General features: G+C 38.2%; 1 protein-coding gene across 1 annotated transcript; it reads right to left on the reverse strand.

The window, feature by feature from the left end:
• Nucleotides 1-2,733: 2,733 nt before the first annotated feature.
• slc39a9 (solute carrier family 39 member 9) lies at nucleotides 2,734-17,124 on the reverse strand. The gene is made up of 7 exons (XM_056255075.1): nucleotides 16,564-17,124; nucleotides 11,015-11,123; nucleotides 9,651-9,851; nucleotides 9,508-9,576; nucleotides 6,140-6,225; nucleotides 5,395-5,529; nucleotides 2,734-3,233 (listed from the first exon to the last, which is right to left on the reverse strand). Exons 1-7 carry the CDS (start codon nucleotides 16,657-16,659, stop codon nucleotides 3,000-3,002), a joined length of 930 nt encoding a protein of 309 aa, XP_056111050.1. The 5' UTR covers nucleotides 16,660-17,124; the 3' UTR covers nucleotides 2,734-2,999.
• Between the last annotated feature and the right edge of the window lie 696 nt (nucleotides 17,125-17,820).

A 17,820-nucleotide genomic window follows, 5' to 3' on the forward strand; every position in this document is an offset into this window, starting at 1 on the left:
CAAATGCGTAGGCCCCGCCCATGACTGCAGATGGACTTCGCCTTATTAGCATAGACTCCGCCCTCAGTGAGGTGTACACGGTCCACCATGTTTATCTCCTCGCCAAAGCATTTAACAGCAGCATTCTAGTAAGAAATTTATACTTAGTTATTCAATCAAGAGCAGTGAGTGATTTTCTGTTTTTCTTTGTTGTTTGATTCATGTTAACAGCATATAGTAGGTACTGTAAATTACGCTGCTTTCTTTTTAATACAGATCTAATATACACATGCAACTTTTTTACTTGCTGTTTATGTTCACAGACATAACCGACTGTGTGGTGTTTTTGACATAACCTTGTGTGTATTTGACAGTTTAAGCCCAATAAGACGTGTAAGAGAACTTAAGTTTAATACTCACGGGACGCGCCCTCTGACAGACTTCGCATGTGTGCGCTCAGAAAAACATATATCAGAAGTTTACACTGATATGGCTTTCAAACGCATGCAGATATTAAACTTTCGTGATGATGAAGAACTGCAATGTCAAGTGAGTGTGACCGCAATAGAGAATATATAATCCAAAGCAAACAGATGCTTTGTTAGTTGTTGGCAGAGTATCTGAGGCACGAGCTGTAAAGGCTCCGCCCTCTTCTGGAAAGTGTGGCGGGGAGCAGCAGCTCATTTGCATTTAAAGATACACGCATGAAAACAACATATTTTCCCTTCCACTCAAAAATGGCCAGGTACAACATGGTGTAATACATTATCTATGGGGTATTATTTTGAGCTAAAACTTAAAAAGGGGCATAATAGGTCCCCTTTAACTTAAATCCTGTACTAACTAGCGCTGCTTTTGTACTTTTGACTGAATTGTTTGCTTGTGTTTATTACCTATCATCATGCAAACTTCTTTATATAACTTTTAATGCTTATGGCCTAATCACATACGTGCTAATATAGAGCCATATCACACTCCTACTCGAGTAAATTGCTCATATATTATATAATTTTATTTCAGAAAAGTCTAATGTTTTTATTTGAAGAATATCAAAACTCTGGAGTAATATATATTTCTGAACTTCAGTGTGAAATCACTAAAAGTAAAAAATGTTGAAAAATGTCCCAGATTGCTTTCAAAATCCTCGTGTGCCTGTTCTTAATTACTGGACAGTAACCGTGTGAAAAGCACTATACAAATAAACGAGAATTAAATTGCAAAAATGTTTTTAAATGATTACTCATTGCTCATTTGCTTTATTAATTTACAATGTGAAAATATTTCTCAATGCAATTCCAAATGTTCTTAGACAGGCAAAATAAGGTACGTAGTACGATTTGCATCCATTAAAAAAGAAAATAAGTTTATTCAAATCATGAACAAAGACCTTTGCAACCATTTCAAGTTAAACAATTGCGAATAAAATAAGGCATACTCCTCTTGTGGAATGATCACATAAAAGCCCCAAAACTGAATTCATCAGGTTCCGCCTCATTGTAAAATCTCTATCCCAATACCATCACCCTTTCCTACCCACACTGTGCAACAGCTGAGCTGTAGGAGAAGAATCAGTCAAAATAAGTCAATATGGCACAAAATTTCACCTAACCAATCAACATTCAGTCCTATTACATATCTGTGCCAAGTCTCTAGGCGGAGGTCATTGTAAGATTTGCGTTCTCCCTTTCAGAGGAGTCCTTTCTACAAATCGGCGTGAAGTCTTCTCCGTCTGTATATCTTCCACAATTTGAGAGTGATGTTGCGCTTGTGCACTACGGTTAAGATGAGGGCGCTAGAGAGCTAAATGCATTATTACGCACAGCTTTCACATAAACTTTAACTATCATTTTTCAGAACAAGAATGCAACACTTTGTAAACCAGGACCAGGATGTTGCTGTAGTCCAAGTTGACCTCTAATGCTTCCCTATTCAAGCTTCAGAGGGAACCTTAACAATAGCTTGGTGATGAACAGTAGCTTTCCAGCTCAAGGATCACTTCTTCAAGTGCAAAACAGAAATCCACCATATAATCTTCCCAACTGACCTCAAATTCCCTTCGGTTAAGACAAAGAACAAAAAATTACCTTTAATGTCATTAATTTAAACACAATCTTTCTCTCTCACCGATTACAGAAGCTAAAATGAGACTAAAAACTACTCTGGAGAACAAGATGTCAAATAGGGTATTTTTTTGTCATTTATACAGAGAATACATATTTACAGAACACAGGCTCTGCTCTGAGCAAGCATCACAGTACAAAACATCTGACTGACCAATGAGATCCTTTTTCCAGGATTAAACAACCAATCAGGTTTGAATAAAAGTCAAATAATAACGCTGTACATGCACTGAACTCAACAGAACAATGTGTTCATCCGCTAAACCTTTAGACATTTACAAAATAACCTTAATTCATATTTGTCCCAATAACCATATACATGATGAAATTAGTTTAAATTTAGCAGTAACCAAGTAGCCCAGTGTATGCTCCCATATTAATGGAATATTGTTATCTCATTATTATGATTTGTGCAAATAAACTTAAAATAATTACTCTGGGCCAATGAATTTTAATATGTTTGTAAAGTATATATATATTTTTTTTTTGTAAATGGTTCATCATTTAAAAGACCCATGGACATATTCCATATAAAAACCAAAAGAATACCAAATTTAAAGCAAACATGACTACCCAACCACAACAGATTCTTTTAAACAAGCACCACTGAAGAAAAAAAAAAAAAAAATGTAAATGAAGAGTTGGATACTTGATCGCTTTTATTTGTGTATGGTCATCGTAAGCTGTCAGTCACAGTGTTTTGTGGAGCGGCAGGGCAGCGCATTCCTGAAGTCCTCAAATCCCATTCCCGACTGCAAAGTTCCTGCGTTCACTCCAACCACCGACTTGAATAAACTGACAGAGGCATGATTCAAAGCGCTTCTGTGAGGTTGTTGTTTGGCCAAAGCTGTTCAAAGTTCCATTCGCACTTTTCCGACCTGTGGCTTGAAGCGCAGAACACTAGTGCTGGTGTCCGATGGACAACACTAGAGGTATCAGACATCCGAGAACCAGAGCTCCAACCTCCACTTTGCTCAGTCCTTTCCCTGCGCCGGCCCCGGGCGTGTGGCTGTGGCCGCCCATGCCGCCCACTTCCGGGAGGACGTGCACCGTGGCCACGTACAGGAAGGTGCCGGCGGAGAACAGCATGGCCACACCGGTGGCGTTGACGTCAGATAGTGCCTCTTTACTGCTCTGGATAGAAGAAGAGGAAAAGGGTTAAGGGCCCGATATACTCACGGCGAAGCTCTTTTCAGTTCTTTGCTTAGGGGTAAAACAGAGTTTGACAGGTGAGCAGCAAAAAACTGTTAAACATCCGATACCGAGCGACGTTTAGATGAATATGTAAATATGTGCTGCACGCTTTCCTCTCAATAACAAAATAAACAACCAAATTGTGAAAACAGCAAGCAATTTTTTAATAAAGCATAAGAAAATGATATATGATCAAAGCAACGTGGATGTTTGCACGAGATCTGCAATTCGGCACTCTAGTAAAGTCACGTCACGTTTATTTATTTAGCACTTTATTAGAGATGCACCGATACGAACATTTTGGCCGATAATTATTTTTATTTGAAAGCTGATAAGCGATATATTGGCAGATAAATCCAAATCTAAATCTTTACATCATTTTTGATAGCCTGATTACAAAAACAAAAGTCTCACCATTAAAAGCCATGTCCCAAGCACACAATTATAATGTTCTCCTTATAATTTTATGTAGCCTATTTGACAGACTTCCACTGCACGTTGTACTTAATCATATTTTTCTTTTTGAAGTGATTACAATCATATTTCAAGCAATTCAAAACCATCATGGCGAACAGTGCACATCTGAAATGTCTCAACCAAAGGAAATAATCCATTATTTATCAACTGAAATTTCTTATTGGGCCGATAATGATAACATTAAAAATGCAAGGTAACGCTTCCTTTTACAGTCCTGTTACCCATGTACTTATTATAGTAATTATAATTACTGGGTAATAACTAGGTACTAACCCTGAACCTACCCCTAACCCATGTACTTACCTTATATTAGCCAGTACTTTCTAGGTAAGTACACTGTAAGTACACATAAGTACTGTAAAAGGAAGCGTTACCAAATGCACATATCGGACGATACCGATATGATGGCCAATATATCGTGCATCCCTACACTTTACACAATCGATTGCTTAAAATCAAATTAAACGAGTGACTGACACCGTTTTTCATAAGTACAACTTCATTTTCTACTATAAAGGCACTGAGATACTTCAAGCGAAACCGAAGAACGAACCGCTGTGACGCCATTTTCAACTTGTTCTTCGATTTCGCTTGAAGCGTATCAGGGCATTTAGATAAAGAGTGAATCTAGGACACAGTCAGAGAGGTGGAAACGTTTTTTGGTGAACATTAAATATTCATGATTGTTGGCGTCCCAGCGGTAAAAATGGCACTGTATCTCTCGATGATTTCCAGGCTGTCTAAAGAAACAGAATAATGGGGCGTTTCATAGCAGGGGAGCAAGAGGTGAGTAATCTCCACTCAGCTGTTCCCATGGCGATGGGATGTGGGATGCCTGCGGGCCAATCTGAAAAACATAGCGTGGGCCTCCATGGTTGTTATGTAACCCTGGTGAAGCATCTGAAGTTATATTAGTTATTGTGCCAGTATGAGGTAATTAGTAGACATAAAACCCTATATTCCAATTCAGCACATATTTAAATAAATTAGTGTCTGAATTGCTTGAGGCAAATTGTAATATTAAAAATAACCTATTAAAACATTTTCATATTATTTTATGTCGTTTTATTTTACCGCATGCATTTCTGAAAACGAGTATGTATGTTTAATGTTACTTGTGCTCTGTCAATGTTGAGATTCTTTTTTAATATGCCAATTAAAACACTGCAGGCTTTCTCCAGGTCTTTATCACTTTATTAAAATTAAGCAAAACAAAATGACAAATGTTTACTTGTCGTCACATATTTGTGAGCTTGCAACAGGAATCTGAATTAAAGGGATAGTGAATTAAAGGGAACTGTCTGGTTACCAACATTCTTCAAAATATCTTTTGTGTTCAACAGAAGAAAGAAACTCATACAGGTTTGGAACAACATGAGGTTGAGTAAATGATGACAATTTTTTTTATTTTTTTTTTATAGTCTTCTGAAATTTCCAACAGTTCGATTCTCTCAAGTCTGCATTCGATGCATCCTTGATATCAAGAACACATCCGGGTACTATATGTGTGTGCACTTGCGCTCTTGAGTATAGAAAATGAACTTCAACGGTTGATAATGACGTAGTATTTGACACCAACAAGGCTTACAAATACTGTCTGTTTTATTTAAATACTTGAACATACCTGACTGAGTCCTACGTAGGTGAGCATGGCCAAAACAGGGGCAGCCAAGGCAAAGACTAATAGATGTTTCCGGATACGGTTTCTTTCTAAACCCGCATGCATGAGGAAAGAGACGAGTCCAAATGCAGCAGGAGCCTGAAATATAATAAATAGCGTCATAGACTTAAATTTAAATAAGTATAAAAAATTTGCATTTTCAATGCATAAGAAACACATTCATAAGGCTACACAGTTCATTAAAAAAAACAAATCATGTAAAATATAGCTGTATTGATTTATAGCCAGTCAATAAGATTTTTTTGTTGAAAGAAATGAATAGATTTAAATTGATCAATATGACAGTAAAGTCTTTAACATTGTCAAAAAAACAAAAAAACATCTATTCCACACATACTGTTCTTTTGAAACTTCAATTTATCAAAGAATTATAAATAAGAATAAGAATAAATGTTTATTAGAATGATTTCTGAAGGATCATGTGACTGAAGACTGGACTGACATGCTATTTTGCTTTTACTCATTTATAATATATTGTGTTTACGTTCCGAAATATTTGGAGAATTTATTTGGAAACACAATTGGAAAGGCGCTTACATTTACATTTAGTCATTCAGCAGGTCTTTCTAAACAAATCGATACAAATGAGAAACAGCGGCAACAGGTTATCATAACTATATTCACAGAACACTAGAGTAATACACAAGCTAGAGTAGAAGTGCATTAACTTCATTAAGGTTGACTGTACCTTATGCAACATAATGGCCACAAACACAATGAGCTGGACGCTGGTCTGAGACGTGGATGCAGCAGCTCCGAGAGCAACACCATCAGCTGGAGCCACAGATACATCAAATATGATTATTGGTCAGATTTTACAGAACACAGAATATACACTACTGCTCAAAAGATTGGAATAATTCAGATTTGTTCATGTTTTTAAAAGAAGTCTCTTATGCTCACCAAGACTGCATGTATTAGATTAAAATACAGTAAAAAAATGTATATTACTACAATTCAAAAGAGTTGTTTTCTATTGCAAAATATTTTGATATATATATTTTTTCCTGTGAAGGCAAAGCTGAATTTTCAGCATCATTACTTCAGTGTCACATGATCCTTCAGAAATCAATCTAATATGCTGATTTATTGCTCAAGAAATATTTCTTTTTATTATCGATGTTAAAAACAGTACTTTTATTAAGCAGCCAAAACTGATTTCAACATCGATATTAATGAGAACCATTATTAATAATTGAGCACCAATATATTTGCTAACAACTGAGAACCAAATCAGCATATTAGATATTACTCAAGACTGGAGTAATGGCATATAAACCCAGAAAACAGTTATTTAATATAAACTACCATACGTTTCAGAATATTAGTATTTTGAATTATTTTTATCAAATAAACACAGCCTTCAAGTGCATAACATCTGAAATGTATTCAAATAGAAACCAGTTATTTTTAAAACACGGAAAAAAACCCACCTAATTTTCCCAAACTTTTGACCGGTAGTGTACAGCATTACAAATATGACAAAATGACAATCTGAAGCTTCCAAAATAACATACTACATAGAACACATTTGGATATCTCAATTAAAGTAGAGATGCACCGATTGATCGGCTGGTGACCGGAATTGGCCGATTTTCACGTGAACGGCCATGATCGGCGGTCAAGTCTGACATATGCCGATTTTATGCCGGTCAAATGCACTCGGGCGCCGCATGATTAACATCACGCAAAATCAGCATCACACGTGCACACAGAACCTAGATGTAGGAAACCTTGCGAATTACGACCGTTTCACACCGCAAGCGGCGCTCATTTTTTCCGGCGTGCATGTTAATCAACGAGTGCATTCCCACCTGGAGCAGCGCGTGAGCGTCGAGCAGGAGTGTCGCATGAGTCTATTTGTGATGCGATCTGGGAAAACCCGTCGGATGTCGCGCTGGTACGTTTTCAGTAGGGGTGGAACGGTACATGTATTCGTATTGAACCGAAACGGTACGGGCGTCACGGTTCGGTGCACGAATTTGCACGCAGAATACACGGTACAAATAAAAAAAAAACCCTCTTAAATAGCGATAAATTTCGCTCTATTCGCTTTTGGTGTGACTGTTAACGCAGCAATGAACAGGCTGCGATCAAGATTGCAATGCAGGAGTGTGTGTGTCTGTGTGCGCGCGAGAGAGAGAGAGAGAGGCGCGATGAACAGTGTGTGTGTGTGTGCGAGAGAGAGAGAGGCGCGATCGAACAGTGTGTGTGTGTGTGCGCGCGCGTGCGAGAGAGAGAGAGGCGCGGGCGCGAATCGCGCGATGAACAGTGTGTGTGTTTGTGTGCGCGCGCGTGCGAGAGAGAGAGAGAGGCGCGGGCACGAATCGCGCGATGAACAGTGTGTGTGTGTGTGTGTGTGTGTGAGAGAGAGAGGCACGGGCGATCGAACAGTGGAAACGTAAAAACATACTCCGTCATTTTTTTCATACAGGACATCATTAAAACTGCAAATTGTTTACTTATATTTGTGTACACTCGCAATAAAACACAACATTGTGCTTTTGTCACACTCTAAACTCTTGTCAAACTGTAACCTACAACTGTTAACAAAAGTTTTTATGGTAGTATTATTTTATACGGAAATCAATTATTTATAATTCAGATGAGAATAAAGTTAGTTAATTAAAATGAAGGAAAACAAATATCTTGATCTGAAATAGCAAATTAATTTTAAATTCATTCAGGTACAATTACCAAACATATCTCAAGGTCTTTTCGTCTTTTTAATAATTTAATTAATAAACTAATTATATAAAACTACTGTCAGTGCACTACAAATAAACTGGTTCTATGCCTTTATTAATAAAACTTATTTAAAAAAATACAAGGTTTAAGACATTTATAAAAATGCCTTCTGCATTTTTGCTTTGCTTTTCACTCCATTGTACCGAAATCGTACCGAACCGTGATGTCTGAACCGAGGTATGAACCGAACCGTGACTTCTGTGTACCGTTCCACCCCTAGTTTTCAGTAAGGTCTAAAAATAGATTGAATGTCAGTTTGTCAAAACTGGGTTTTCAATAAATTATTATTCTATAACATCTTGTTTATCATCTCTGAATATATCTTGGGAAAATTCACTAGTTTAGTGCAGAAAAAAAGCGATTTATTGTGGCAAGCTGAAAACACTGTCTTTCTCTTTAAGAACACGCATGGCGGAGCAGAGGTTTTTTATCCAGCGTTATCGTGTGGTGTGATGCGGAGCACAAGAGAACAACAGAGTCTGAAGCTGCTCGCCTAAAAGACCCTGCTCGCCTCTCAATCGTCCAATTTCAAAACGGTTTTCACAGGATGAATTTTGAGTTCGTAAGCTTTCGAATGATACCTAATCTATGATGATTACTAAAATATGTGATATGAAAAAAAGGCAATAGAAAAAGAGCGACAGTCGTCCCCGCTAGCAGGACGTGACAGTTAATTAAACCGATTTTTTTCTCAAAATTCCGTTTCTGAAAATCATAGCGATCAGCCGACTTCAGATAACCACAACGTTTGTTACAGACAAATGATAAAAGAAATAAAAACAGATTTGGAAAGGGCTTGAACCCAGCTTTAATATGGTCTCAAAACCCTGTAATATGTCAAATTTCACCATGTGGTGGGTTTCATCACATTTTTATAGCCGAGTCTATTTTTGCTGCGCTGCTCACGCTCAATTAAAGTGAAAGCACACTTTTGATGGACAAAATAAATATGATTTCACACAAAAAGTGCCAAAAATGCACAGAATTTGCATGTCTAGTGTGTTTTAACAAGAACTGGAGTCAAACTGTCAGAAATTAAAATGAAGACTCTTTATAGAAAATATTTATAGAAAATTTACCCATTTAAACTTGTTTTTATTATTCAGTTTGGGTAAAAGTATATGGTGTTTTATAAATAACACAAATATTGAAAATAAAAAAAGTGGTTAGAAAAAATAAAATCGGAATCGGCTAAAATCGGTATCGGCAGGTCAAACTCAATGAAAATCGGAATCGGCCTAGAAAATTGTAATCGGTGCATCTCTAAATTAAAGATGTATGGTTACCAGTTTTTTCAATCAGTTTTACCTGCAGCATGGACAACCAAGCCAAGCGTAGTGGTGACTTTAGAGCTAGCAGTCCTCGCTGCTTCTGGATCTAAAAGTGTGGAGAGAACAGTTTCAGACACATTATGCCATCAGTTTATACCATTCTAATCTGTCAACACGGACCATCACTGTTGTGCATGTGAGCACTGCCGATCTGATCCACCAACAGCATGAAGACGAAGCCCAGCACCAGAGAGACGCCGATGTAAGCGTGGAGCTGCTCGTGACTGTGGCTGTGTTCACTGCTGGGTCCCACCACTCCGTCTGCAACCTTCTGATCAGAAACTTCTGCTTCCACCTGCCCATGGCCATGGTGGTGCCCACCTACACCAAAACAGGAATCAGTACAGCTTTAGAAGTCTTTCATACATAACATCAGTGATGGGGACAAACTGAGTTTTGGAACTACTACCTTAACGACAGTAATGGCGAATTAGTGGTGCAGCTAAATGCTACAATATTTTAAAGGCATAGTTCACCCAAAAATTTATTTTCCAACTATGGCAGTCAATGGCCACACATTCTTCAAAATATCAAAAGAAAGAAACTCGGAAATTTGGAACAACTTGAGGGTGAGTAAATGTCAATTTTTCATTTTTGGGTGAACTATCCCTTTAAGAAAGCATCTGATCATAGAGATGTGGAAATGTTTGCACCAGCTCCGCAATTCACCGGCATCATGTCGACAGATGAGATCATTAAAATTACACTGATATGATAGTTTGATTATAAAGTATATTTGAGATCTATACAGATCTGGCTGCATGAGACTATAGTTAGTTTGAATAAATGTCAATATGTTATGCAATGAAAATGGCTTCAATGTCAATATGTTATGCAAAGAAAATTGATTTATTTCGGCATTATCCTGAACATTGTATAATCACTCATTTCATGTGCCATTGAACGGAAGAGAGGCTCTCGGGAGCACACGTAAACGTCACACATCAAAACGGTTTGATGTTCCTTCACATACACATTTGTCTACAGGCTTTGCATAGACAACCTAGGAAACCGGGGAAGGTGTAGATTTTTAAGTTTCATTACATGCTGTCCACACATTGGCAATAAAACAATGATAATACATAAATTCTTACATATAGCCCCGTTAAAATTAATTAAAAAATCCTTGCTCTTTTGTGCCAGAAATAATACAGGTCTAATTCAATTAGAATTTATATAATCACATGCATTTAATATAGATAACTACAAAATAGCCAGAAACCTTTTGTTAGTAGTTTAAAGTGAAGCAATAATAAAAAAAAAGAGCTTGACTATAGCTTAACTACTCTAGATTGTAAAGCTACTAGCTACTCATAATTTAAAGTAGCATGTCTACCACACATAAACGCATTCCTGCAGATAGACTTCTAGATATCAGTTTTGGATTTACGCATGGGAGAACTCTGCCCAAAACTTTGATATACATTCTGCATTATTAAGAAAAGGAATCAATGCATTAACCGAAGTGTGAACTTGAATGTCACCTTCCAGCATTTCCTCGTAGAGTGCATGAACTCCCTCTGGAATAATGACAGCCAGTGCAGTGCCACACAACAGCCCAGCTCCCAACACCGTCACCAACTTCAGCTTCTCCTGGAGACAGAACACGAACCGCAGAATCAGTAAGCATACGGGCTACACTTTATGTATTTAGGTGTGAGGTTAACATTGGTCATCTTCATGTGAATAACCCAGATATCATTAACATATATTCATCAGAAGAGGCATGCAGCAGGTACAATCACATTTCTGAATTATAAACTTCATTTGAACCTAAAAAAAGGCTGTATTTTGCCATTTTGAGATTATCAGCATCACAAAATATTAAAGGGATAGTTCACCCAAAAATGAAAATTCTATCATTAATTACACACCTTCATTTCGTTCCAACCCCATACGGCTTTTGTTCATCATCGGAACACAAATGAAGATCTTTTTGATAAAATCTGAAAGATTTCTGTCCCTCCATTGACAGCTACGCAACTGACACTTAATGCTTCAAAAAGTTCATATAGAGATCATAAAACTAATCCATATGAATTGAGCAGTTTAGTCAAAATTGTCTGAAGAGACTCGGTCACTTTAAAACAGATTGAATTTAGGTTTTTATTCGCATATAAACATTCATCAAATCACACATCAGTTGTGGTAAATGAAAGCTCAAACATGTTGGCTTGACGTGTGAGAACCAATGAGGTTCATTCTCGTGTTAAGCAGCACTTAGTCTCAGCCTCACGGCCACGGACCGTTGGCTGAACGTCTGATGCATATGGCACCCTTTTCTGGAAACACTTCAGGAGTTTCGAAGTCGCGATCTGATTGGTTGAATTCTACAGGATGTCCGGGAGACGCGTGTGTGTCGCGTTCTTTATCGGTCCGCCTGGAAACAAATGCCATGAGGCCATAACCCCTCGTGGAAGAAAGCCGTTGTGTTTTAGGGCTGCAACGATTAGTCGTCGTTGTCGACAATGTCGACAATAAAAATTTGTCGACAAATATCTTTGTTGTCGGGTAGTCGGGCCTGCAATATCGCGATTTGACCGCTACGCCGCTGTAGCGCTAGAGTGTAGTGCAGCCCTTACAAATGCTATTGCGGTAGAAGAAAACACAGCGCGAATTATGACAGTGCAAACGAATCCGAACTAGCAAGGTTTAGGTTTGGGAAAGTTTCACAAAACTTCAAATCAAGAATGCTGTCGTGTGCAATACATGCAAAGCAGAACTTGCTTTTCTCCCGTGAAAAAGCACAACATGCATGTTGGAGTGCAAGAGGAAACATCCCGGCAAAAGAGGAGCCGGTGAGAAGTGAGTGTTCTCCAGCTGGAGCTTACTAACCAGCGGTAAATCTCTCTTTATTAGAGAATGCAATACTACTAATAATAGTAATAATATTATCAATAGTAATATAATTACAGTAATGTGATGACTTATTTTGCATAGAATAAAGCTTGATCGAGCTTAGGAGTCAGGGCTGTTTTTATTATTGTAACACTATTAGTATATTAGGTATTATTATAGTCTTATCACTTGCCTGTATTTTGTTCAATAATCATGAAGACTTACAAAACGAGATGTTATATCCTTCCAATGATATAGGAAGAATATCATGGCAGTTACTTTATCATACTATAAATTAAAAGGTGAATGAGAACGTCTCTGTCAGCTCAATTGTCATGTAAAAAAAGATTGTAATTTTATACTTATAATAATTGTTTGCAGATTAATATTTTACCATTCTTTGTGTCCTGAAGTAAATGTCCCTTTTTCTGTTTCAGTTCTAAGAAAAGCAGTGGGCCTATTAAACAATGCTTAGAGAGCATTTGTGTGTGATTTGAGTTGGACCGAAATCTGAAAACTTAAAGAGAATGACCTGTTTAGTTGGCTCAAAGTTCATTAAAACAACTATTTCAAAAGCTGAAGTGATTTTCTTTTTTTATATTATAGTTAGAATATGTATAACTCAATGTTTTAACTAATTGGAAAAGCTGAATAATCGTTCCAAACTTACTGATTAGTCTGCGAAATAATCGACGATTAGTCGATTAATCGTTCTAATAATTGTTAGATTAATCGATTATCAAAATAATCGTTTGTTGCAGCCCTTTTGTGTTTACAGCTAAGACGATAAGCGCTTACCAGGATCAACTAAACGCTGGATTTTCAAAAGTGAAATTCGCGGCTCCATTGTTGCAGTAAACTTGCACAACGTTATGAATGAATAATTTATTAGATGCTCGCCGGTCTGTTATTGTAGGGACATCGACATTATATTGTCAAGCCCCTAAACATGATGCGGAACAAAACGAACTGTGATTGGTCGCGTTACATGTCAGTCAAACGTCCTCTTGCGCGGTCCTTGGCCAAGAAAAGCTGCGATAGAGTCCAGAACTTCTCCCGTCAGTCTGAAGGTCTGGCTACGTGAGACTAAGCAGCAACCAATGAGGTTCATTCTCGTGTTGCGCAGTACATTTGAGCTTCAGTAAGAGCCAATGAGGTTCATTCTCGTGTTACGCAGTACGTTTGAGCTTCAGCAAGAACCAATGAGGTTCATTCTCGTGTTACGCAGCACGTTTGAGCTTCAGTAAGAACCAATGAGGTTCATTCTCGTGTTACGCAGTACGTTTGAGCTTCAGCAAGAGCCAATGAGGTTCATTCTCATGTTACGCAGCACGTTTGAGCTTCAGCAAGAACCAATGAGGTTCATTCTCATGTTACACAGCACGTTTGAGCTTCAGCAAGAACCAATGAGGTTCATTCTCGTGTTACGCAGTACGTTTGAGCTTCAGTAAGAACCAATGAGGTTCATTCTCGTGTTGCGCAGTACATTTGAGCTTCAGCAAGAACCAATGAGGTTCATTCTCATGTTACGCAGCACGTTTGAGCTTCAGCAAGAACCAATGAGGTTCATTCTCGTGTTGCGCAGTACATTTGAGCTTCAGCAAGAACCAATGAGGTTCATTCTCATGTTACGCAGCACGTTTGAGCTTCAGCAAGAACCAATGAGGTTCATTCTCGTGTTACGCAGTACGTTTGAGCTTCAGTAAGAACCAATGAGGTTCATTCTCATGTTACGCAGCACGTTTGAGCTTCAGCAAGAACCAATGAGGTTCATTCTCGTGTTACGCAGTACGTTTGAGCTTCAGTAAGAACCAATGAGGTTCATTCTTTTGTTACGCAGCACGTTTGAGCTTCACCAAGAACCAATGAGGTTCATTCTCGTGTTACGCAGCACGTTTGAGCTTCAGCAAGAACCAATGAGGTTCATTCTCATGTTACGCAGCACGTTTGAGCTTCAGCAAGAACCAATGAGGTTCATTCTCATGTTACGCAGCACGTTTGAGCTTCAGCAAGAACCAATGAGGTTCATTCTCGTGTTACGCAGTACGTTTGAGCTTCAGCAAGAACCAATGAGGCTCATTCTCGTGTTACGCAGTACGTTTGAGCTTCAGTAAGAACCAATGAGGCTCATTCTCGTGTTACGCAGCACGTTTGAGCTTCAGCAAGAACCAATGAGGTTCATTCTTTTGTTACGCAGCACGTTTGAGCTTCACCAAGAACCAATGAGGTTCATTCTCGTGTTACGCTGTACGTTTGAGCTTCTGCAAGAACCAATGAGGTTCATTCTCGTGTTACGCTGTACGTTTGAGCTTCTGCAAGAGGTTTGTTCTCACGCGTCAAGCAGGCTCGGTTGAGCTTCTGTTTATGATCGTTGATGCGAATAAAATACTATATTAAATCTGTTCCATCATATAAAGCGATCATGTCTCAGAAAATTTGGACTAAATCGCTCAATTAATATAGATTAGTTTTACGATCTCTTTAAAGGGGTCATATAATGCCCTTTTTGTACAAGCTAATATGATTCTTTAGGGTCTAAATTAAAAGTTTGTAATATACTTTAATTACAAATTCTCATTAGTATTGTAAGAAAACACTTATTTTACTTGGTCAAAAACAGCTCTGTTTTCAGCACGGCGTTTCAGTGCATATGCCTTTAAATGATAATGAGCTTTGCTCACCCTGCCTCTCTGTTCTGTGCGTACACCACTTGTAACACAATAACACAATAACCATAACGCGTTGTTCAGTATAAACGTGGGATTATGAATTATATTGAGAACATCATACATAGAAAACATGCCGTAAATGTACCCTAAGTGTAAACCTTTAGACGCATTCATTGTGAAGCGTGCAGCTAGCGATTTGCAAAGATTAATATAAATATTAAGATAAAGTTTAATAAAACGTTACACTCACTTCAGTTCTTCTGGAGATTCAGCAGGAACACGAATAGCTGGTACTTAGCAAAACCAGCTTTATACTGACCCTCGTTTATAAAGCAGTCTGGTGAGAAATGATTCGCGCAAACATGAGAGCATTGACGTTGCTCGTGGGGAATATTCCCTTCGAAAACAAACTCAGCCACTGCGTCTTCAGCGGTTCAGATTTAGGAACATTAAAATGACTGCTGTGTTCGTTATTACACCCAAGAACAGAACACCACAATCGCTTAGACGCCATTCTGCTCATAGACAGTGCTCCAGCATATCAACAATGACCGCGCAGACTATGGTTGACAGCTCGCTCACTAGCGAGGGCGGGTCTGTGTTGGAACATTGACATTTTGACATTTCCATTTACGTTGCTGTCAATCAACAATCGTGGGAGGGGCTTCCGAGCGTGTGACGTCACAAGGTCGAACGGCTTGATTTGAGGCAGGGGAAAACATATAAGGAGATTAAAACAAACACTGGATGGATTTTTTTTATCATTTTATGATGGTTGTGTAAAGGCACTCCCAACACACATTTCAGTACAATCAACTTGTAAAAGTGCATGTACCATTATATGACCCCTTTAAGAACTTTTTCAAGCATCAAGTGGTAATTGCGTAGCTTTCAACAGAAAGCTCTCAGATTTCATCAAAAAGATCTTCATTTGTGTTCCGAACAAAAAGCCTTACGGGTTTGGAACATGAGGGTGAGTAATTAATGACATAACTTTCATTTTTAGGTGACCTACCCTTTCTAAATTGTAGTGTACCTATTAATATAACAGTAGAAAATTATTATGAGAAAAAAAATATTCCGCGTATGAGCACATTCTACTGCTATTTATACTGTATAGTCATTAAAACAACACATTTTGGTGGATCATAAACCATAAAATTAGCTTGTCCAGAAAATCAACCTGAACTGCATTTTAAGACAAAAGACGCCTGTTTAAACAAGATCAGCGTGGGTGGCAGGTTAAACAGCTCGTGTCTACAGTATAAACTTTAGGTTGATATAACATTCAAACTTAGAAGACCATTTGCCCTTGGGGTTGCTCGAGCATTTGAAGATCAATGCAAATCTCAAACCTGTTTCTGAAAACCTCAGCACTGCATATTATAGATGTCTGCATTTTCAAACACATCTTCTTCTGCAGAGAACTAAACACCCCGAAGCTCACACTGAATATTGAGTACACCTGTCCTAAAGAAACTAACGTTAACTTACTGTAGACATGGACAACTCGGGTTCAAGCTCACCTCAGAGAAGTTAACAGCCAAGGGAATAGTTCCAGCCACGTAACAACCGACTAGCATAGCCAGAGATAACAGACTGATGGAGCTGAAGTCATCCATTTCTGCTGAAGATCCAGGAGTTTAACAACAAATCCTGTGCAATCGGTCGATGTTTGGTGCCAGTCAGTGTATTAGCTAGCCGGTTAGCTAATAAGTTGTTTGCATCTATCCTTACAAATCGCACGATTAAAAACGAACATGCACTGCTGATCTGCTGTGAAGACGGTTTTGGAGCTCTTAGTACATTGACCTGATCGATTATCTCAACTTTAATCACACAGAATCACGTCACGCTTAGCAAGGGCTAAAATCATGACAATCAGTCTGCGAATAACCACATAAAATAACAGATTTGTTAACGGTTGTCATGGTCTGCTTCTCTGATCTCAGGCCGCGGTTGAAGACATGGTGGTTCCTAAATCGGCAACATTGTTTCGTCGCGGTAAACTCATCTAGTCTGCCACCTTTTCCGCAGTATCGCCACACTGGTCGCTAACTAGCCGCCGAGTGTGTGATGTTGGCAGTCTGAGCGAAGCACTTCCGGGACACATCGCTGTCAAAACAAAAGCCCCCACCCCTCTCCAAAATACGCCAACAGGAACATACTACTGCAACAACGTCCCCAAGACGCAGCCAGAATGTATGCTAACTAGCATAGCATACTACATTTACCATTTCCCCCATATCTTTCAATGGCAAAAAAGAGTAGTATGTAGTTCCTTCCGAATTCATCAAATATTATCAATCATTAACAACAGAACACAGAGTATACTCAGCAAAACTGCTTTGAAATAGACACTTCAGCCACTTAGCCTATTTAATTTGATTTATTGTAAATTCCAATTTACCCCTGGAACAATTGTTTTTTATATATAATTTATTATTTAGAATGTATATTATGTCCGGATTACATCCATAATACACACACACACGCAGATTTTGGATGCAGCCCCCCTTTTTTTTAATTTTTTTTTTATTATTTAAATAAAGACATGGAAAAAACTGCAAAAATAAACCATGGCTAATACAGTGTCTGATAAAATGTACTGCTTAGCTGATTTAATTATTATTGTTGTTATTTTTTTTTTTTTTAAGGGAAGCAGATGAGTAAAATGGACCATGTCTAAAAAAGTGGCTCTGAACAAGGATGTCTGTTCTGTGCGAGTGCTGAAAAAAACATTGTGTTTGTACATAGTGGCTGTGTAAATAGGAGAATAAACA

The sequence above is a fragment of the Rhinichthys klamathensis genome, unplaced genomic scaffold (genome assembly GCF_029890125.1).
Source record: "Rhinichthys klamathensis goyatoka isolate OS25496 unplaced genomic scaffold, OSU_Roscu_1.1 h1tg000117l_1, whole genome shotgun sequence".
In the NCBI taxonomy this organism is placed as follows: domain Eukaryota; kingdom Metazoa; phylum Chordata; class Actinopteri; order Cypriniformes; family Leuciscidae; genus Rhinichthys; species Rhinichthys klamathensis.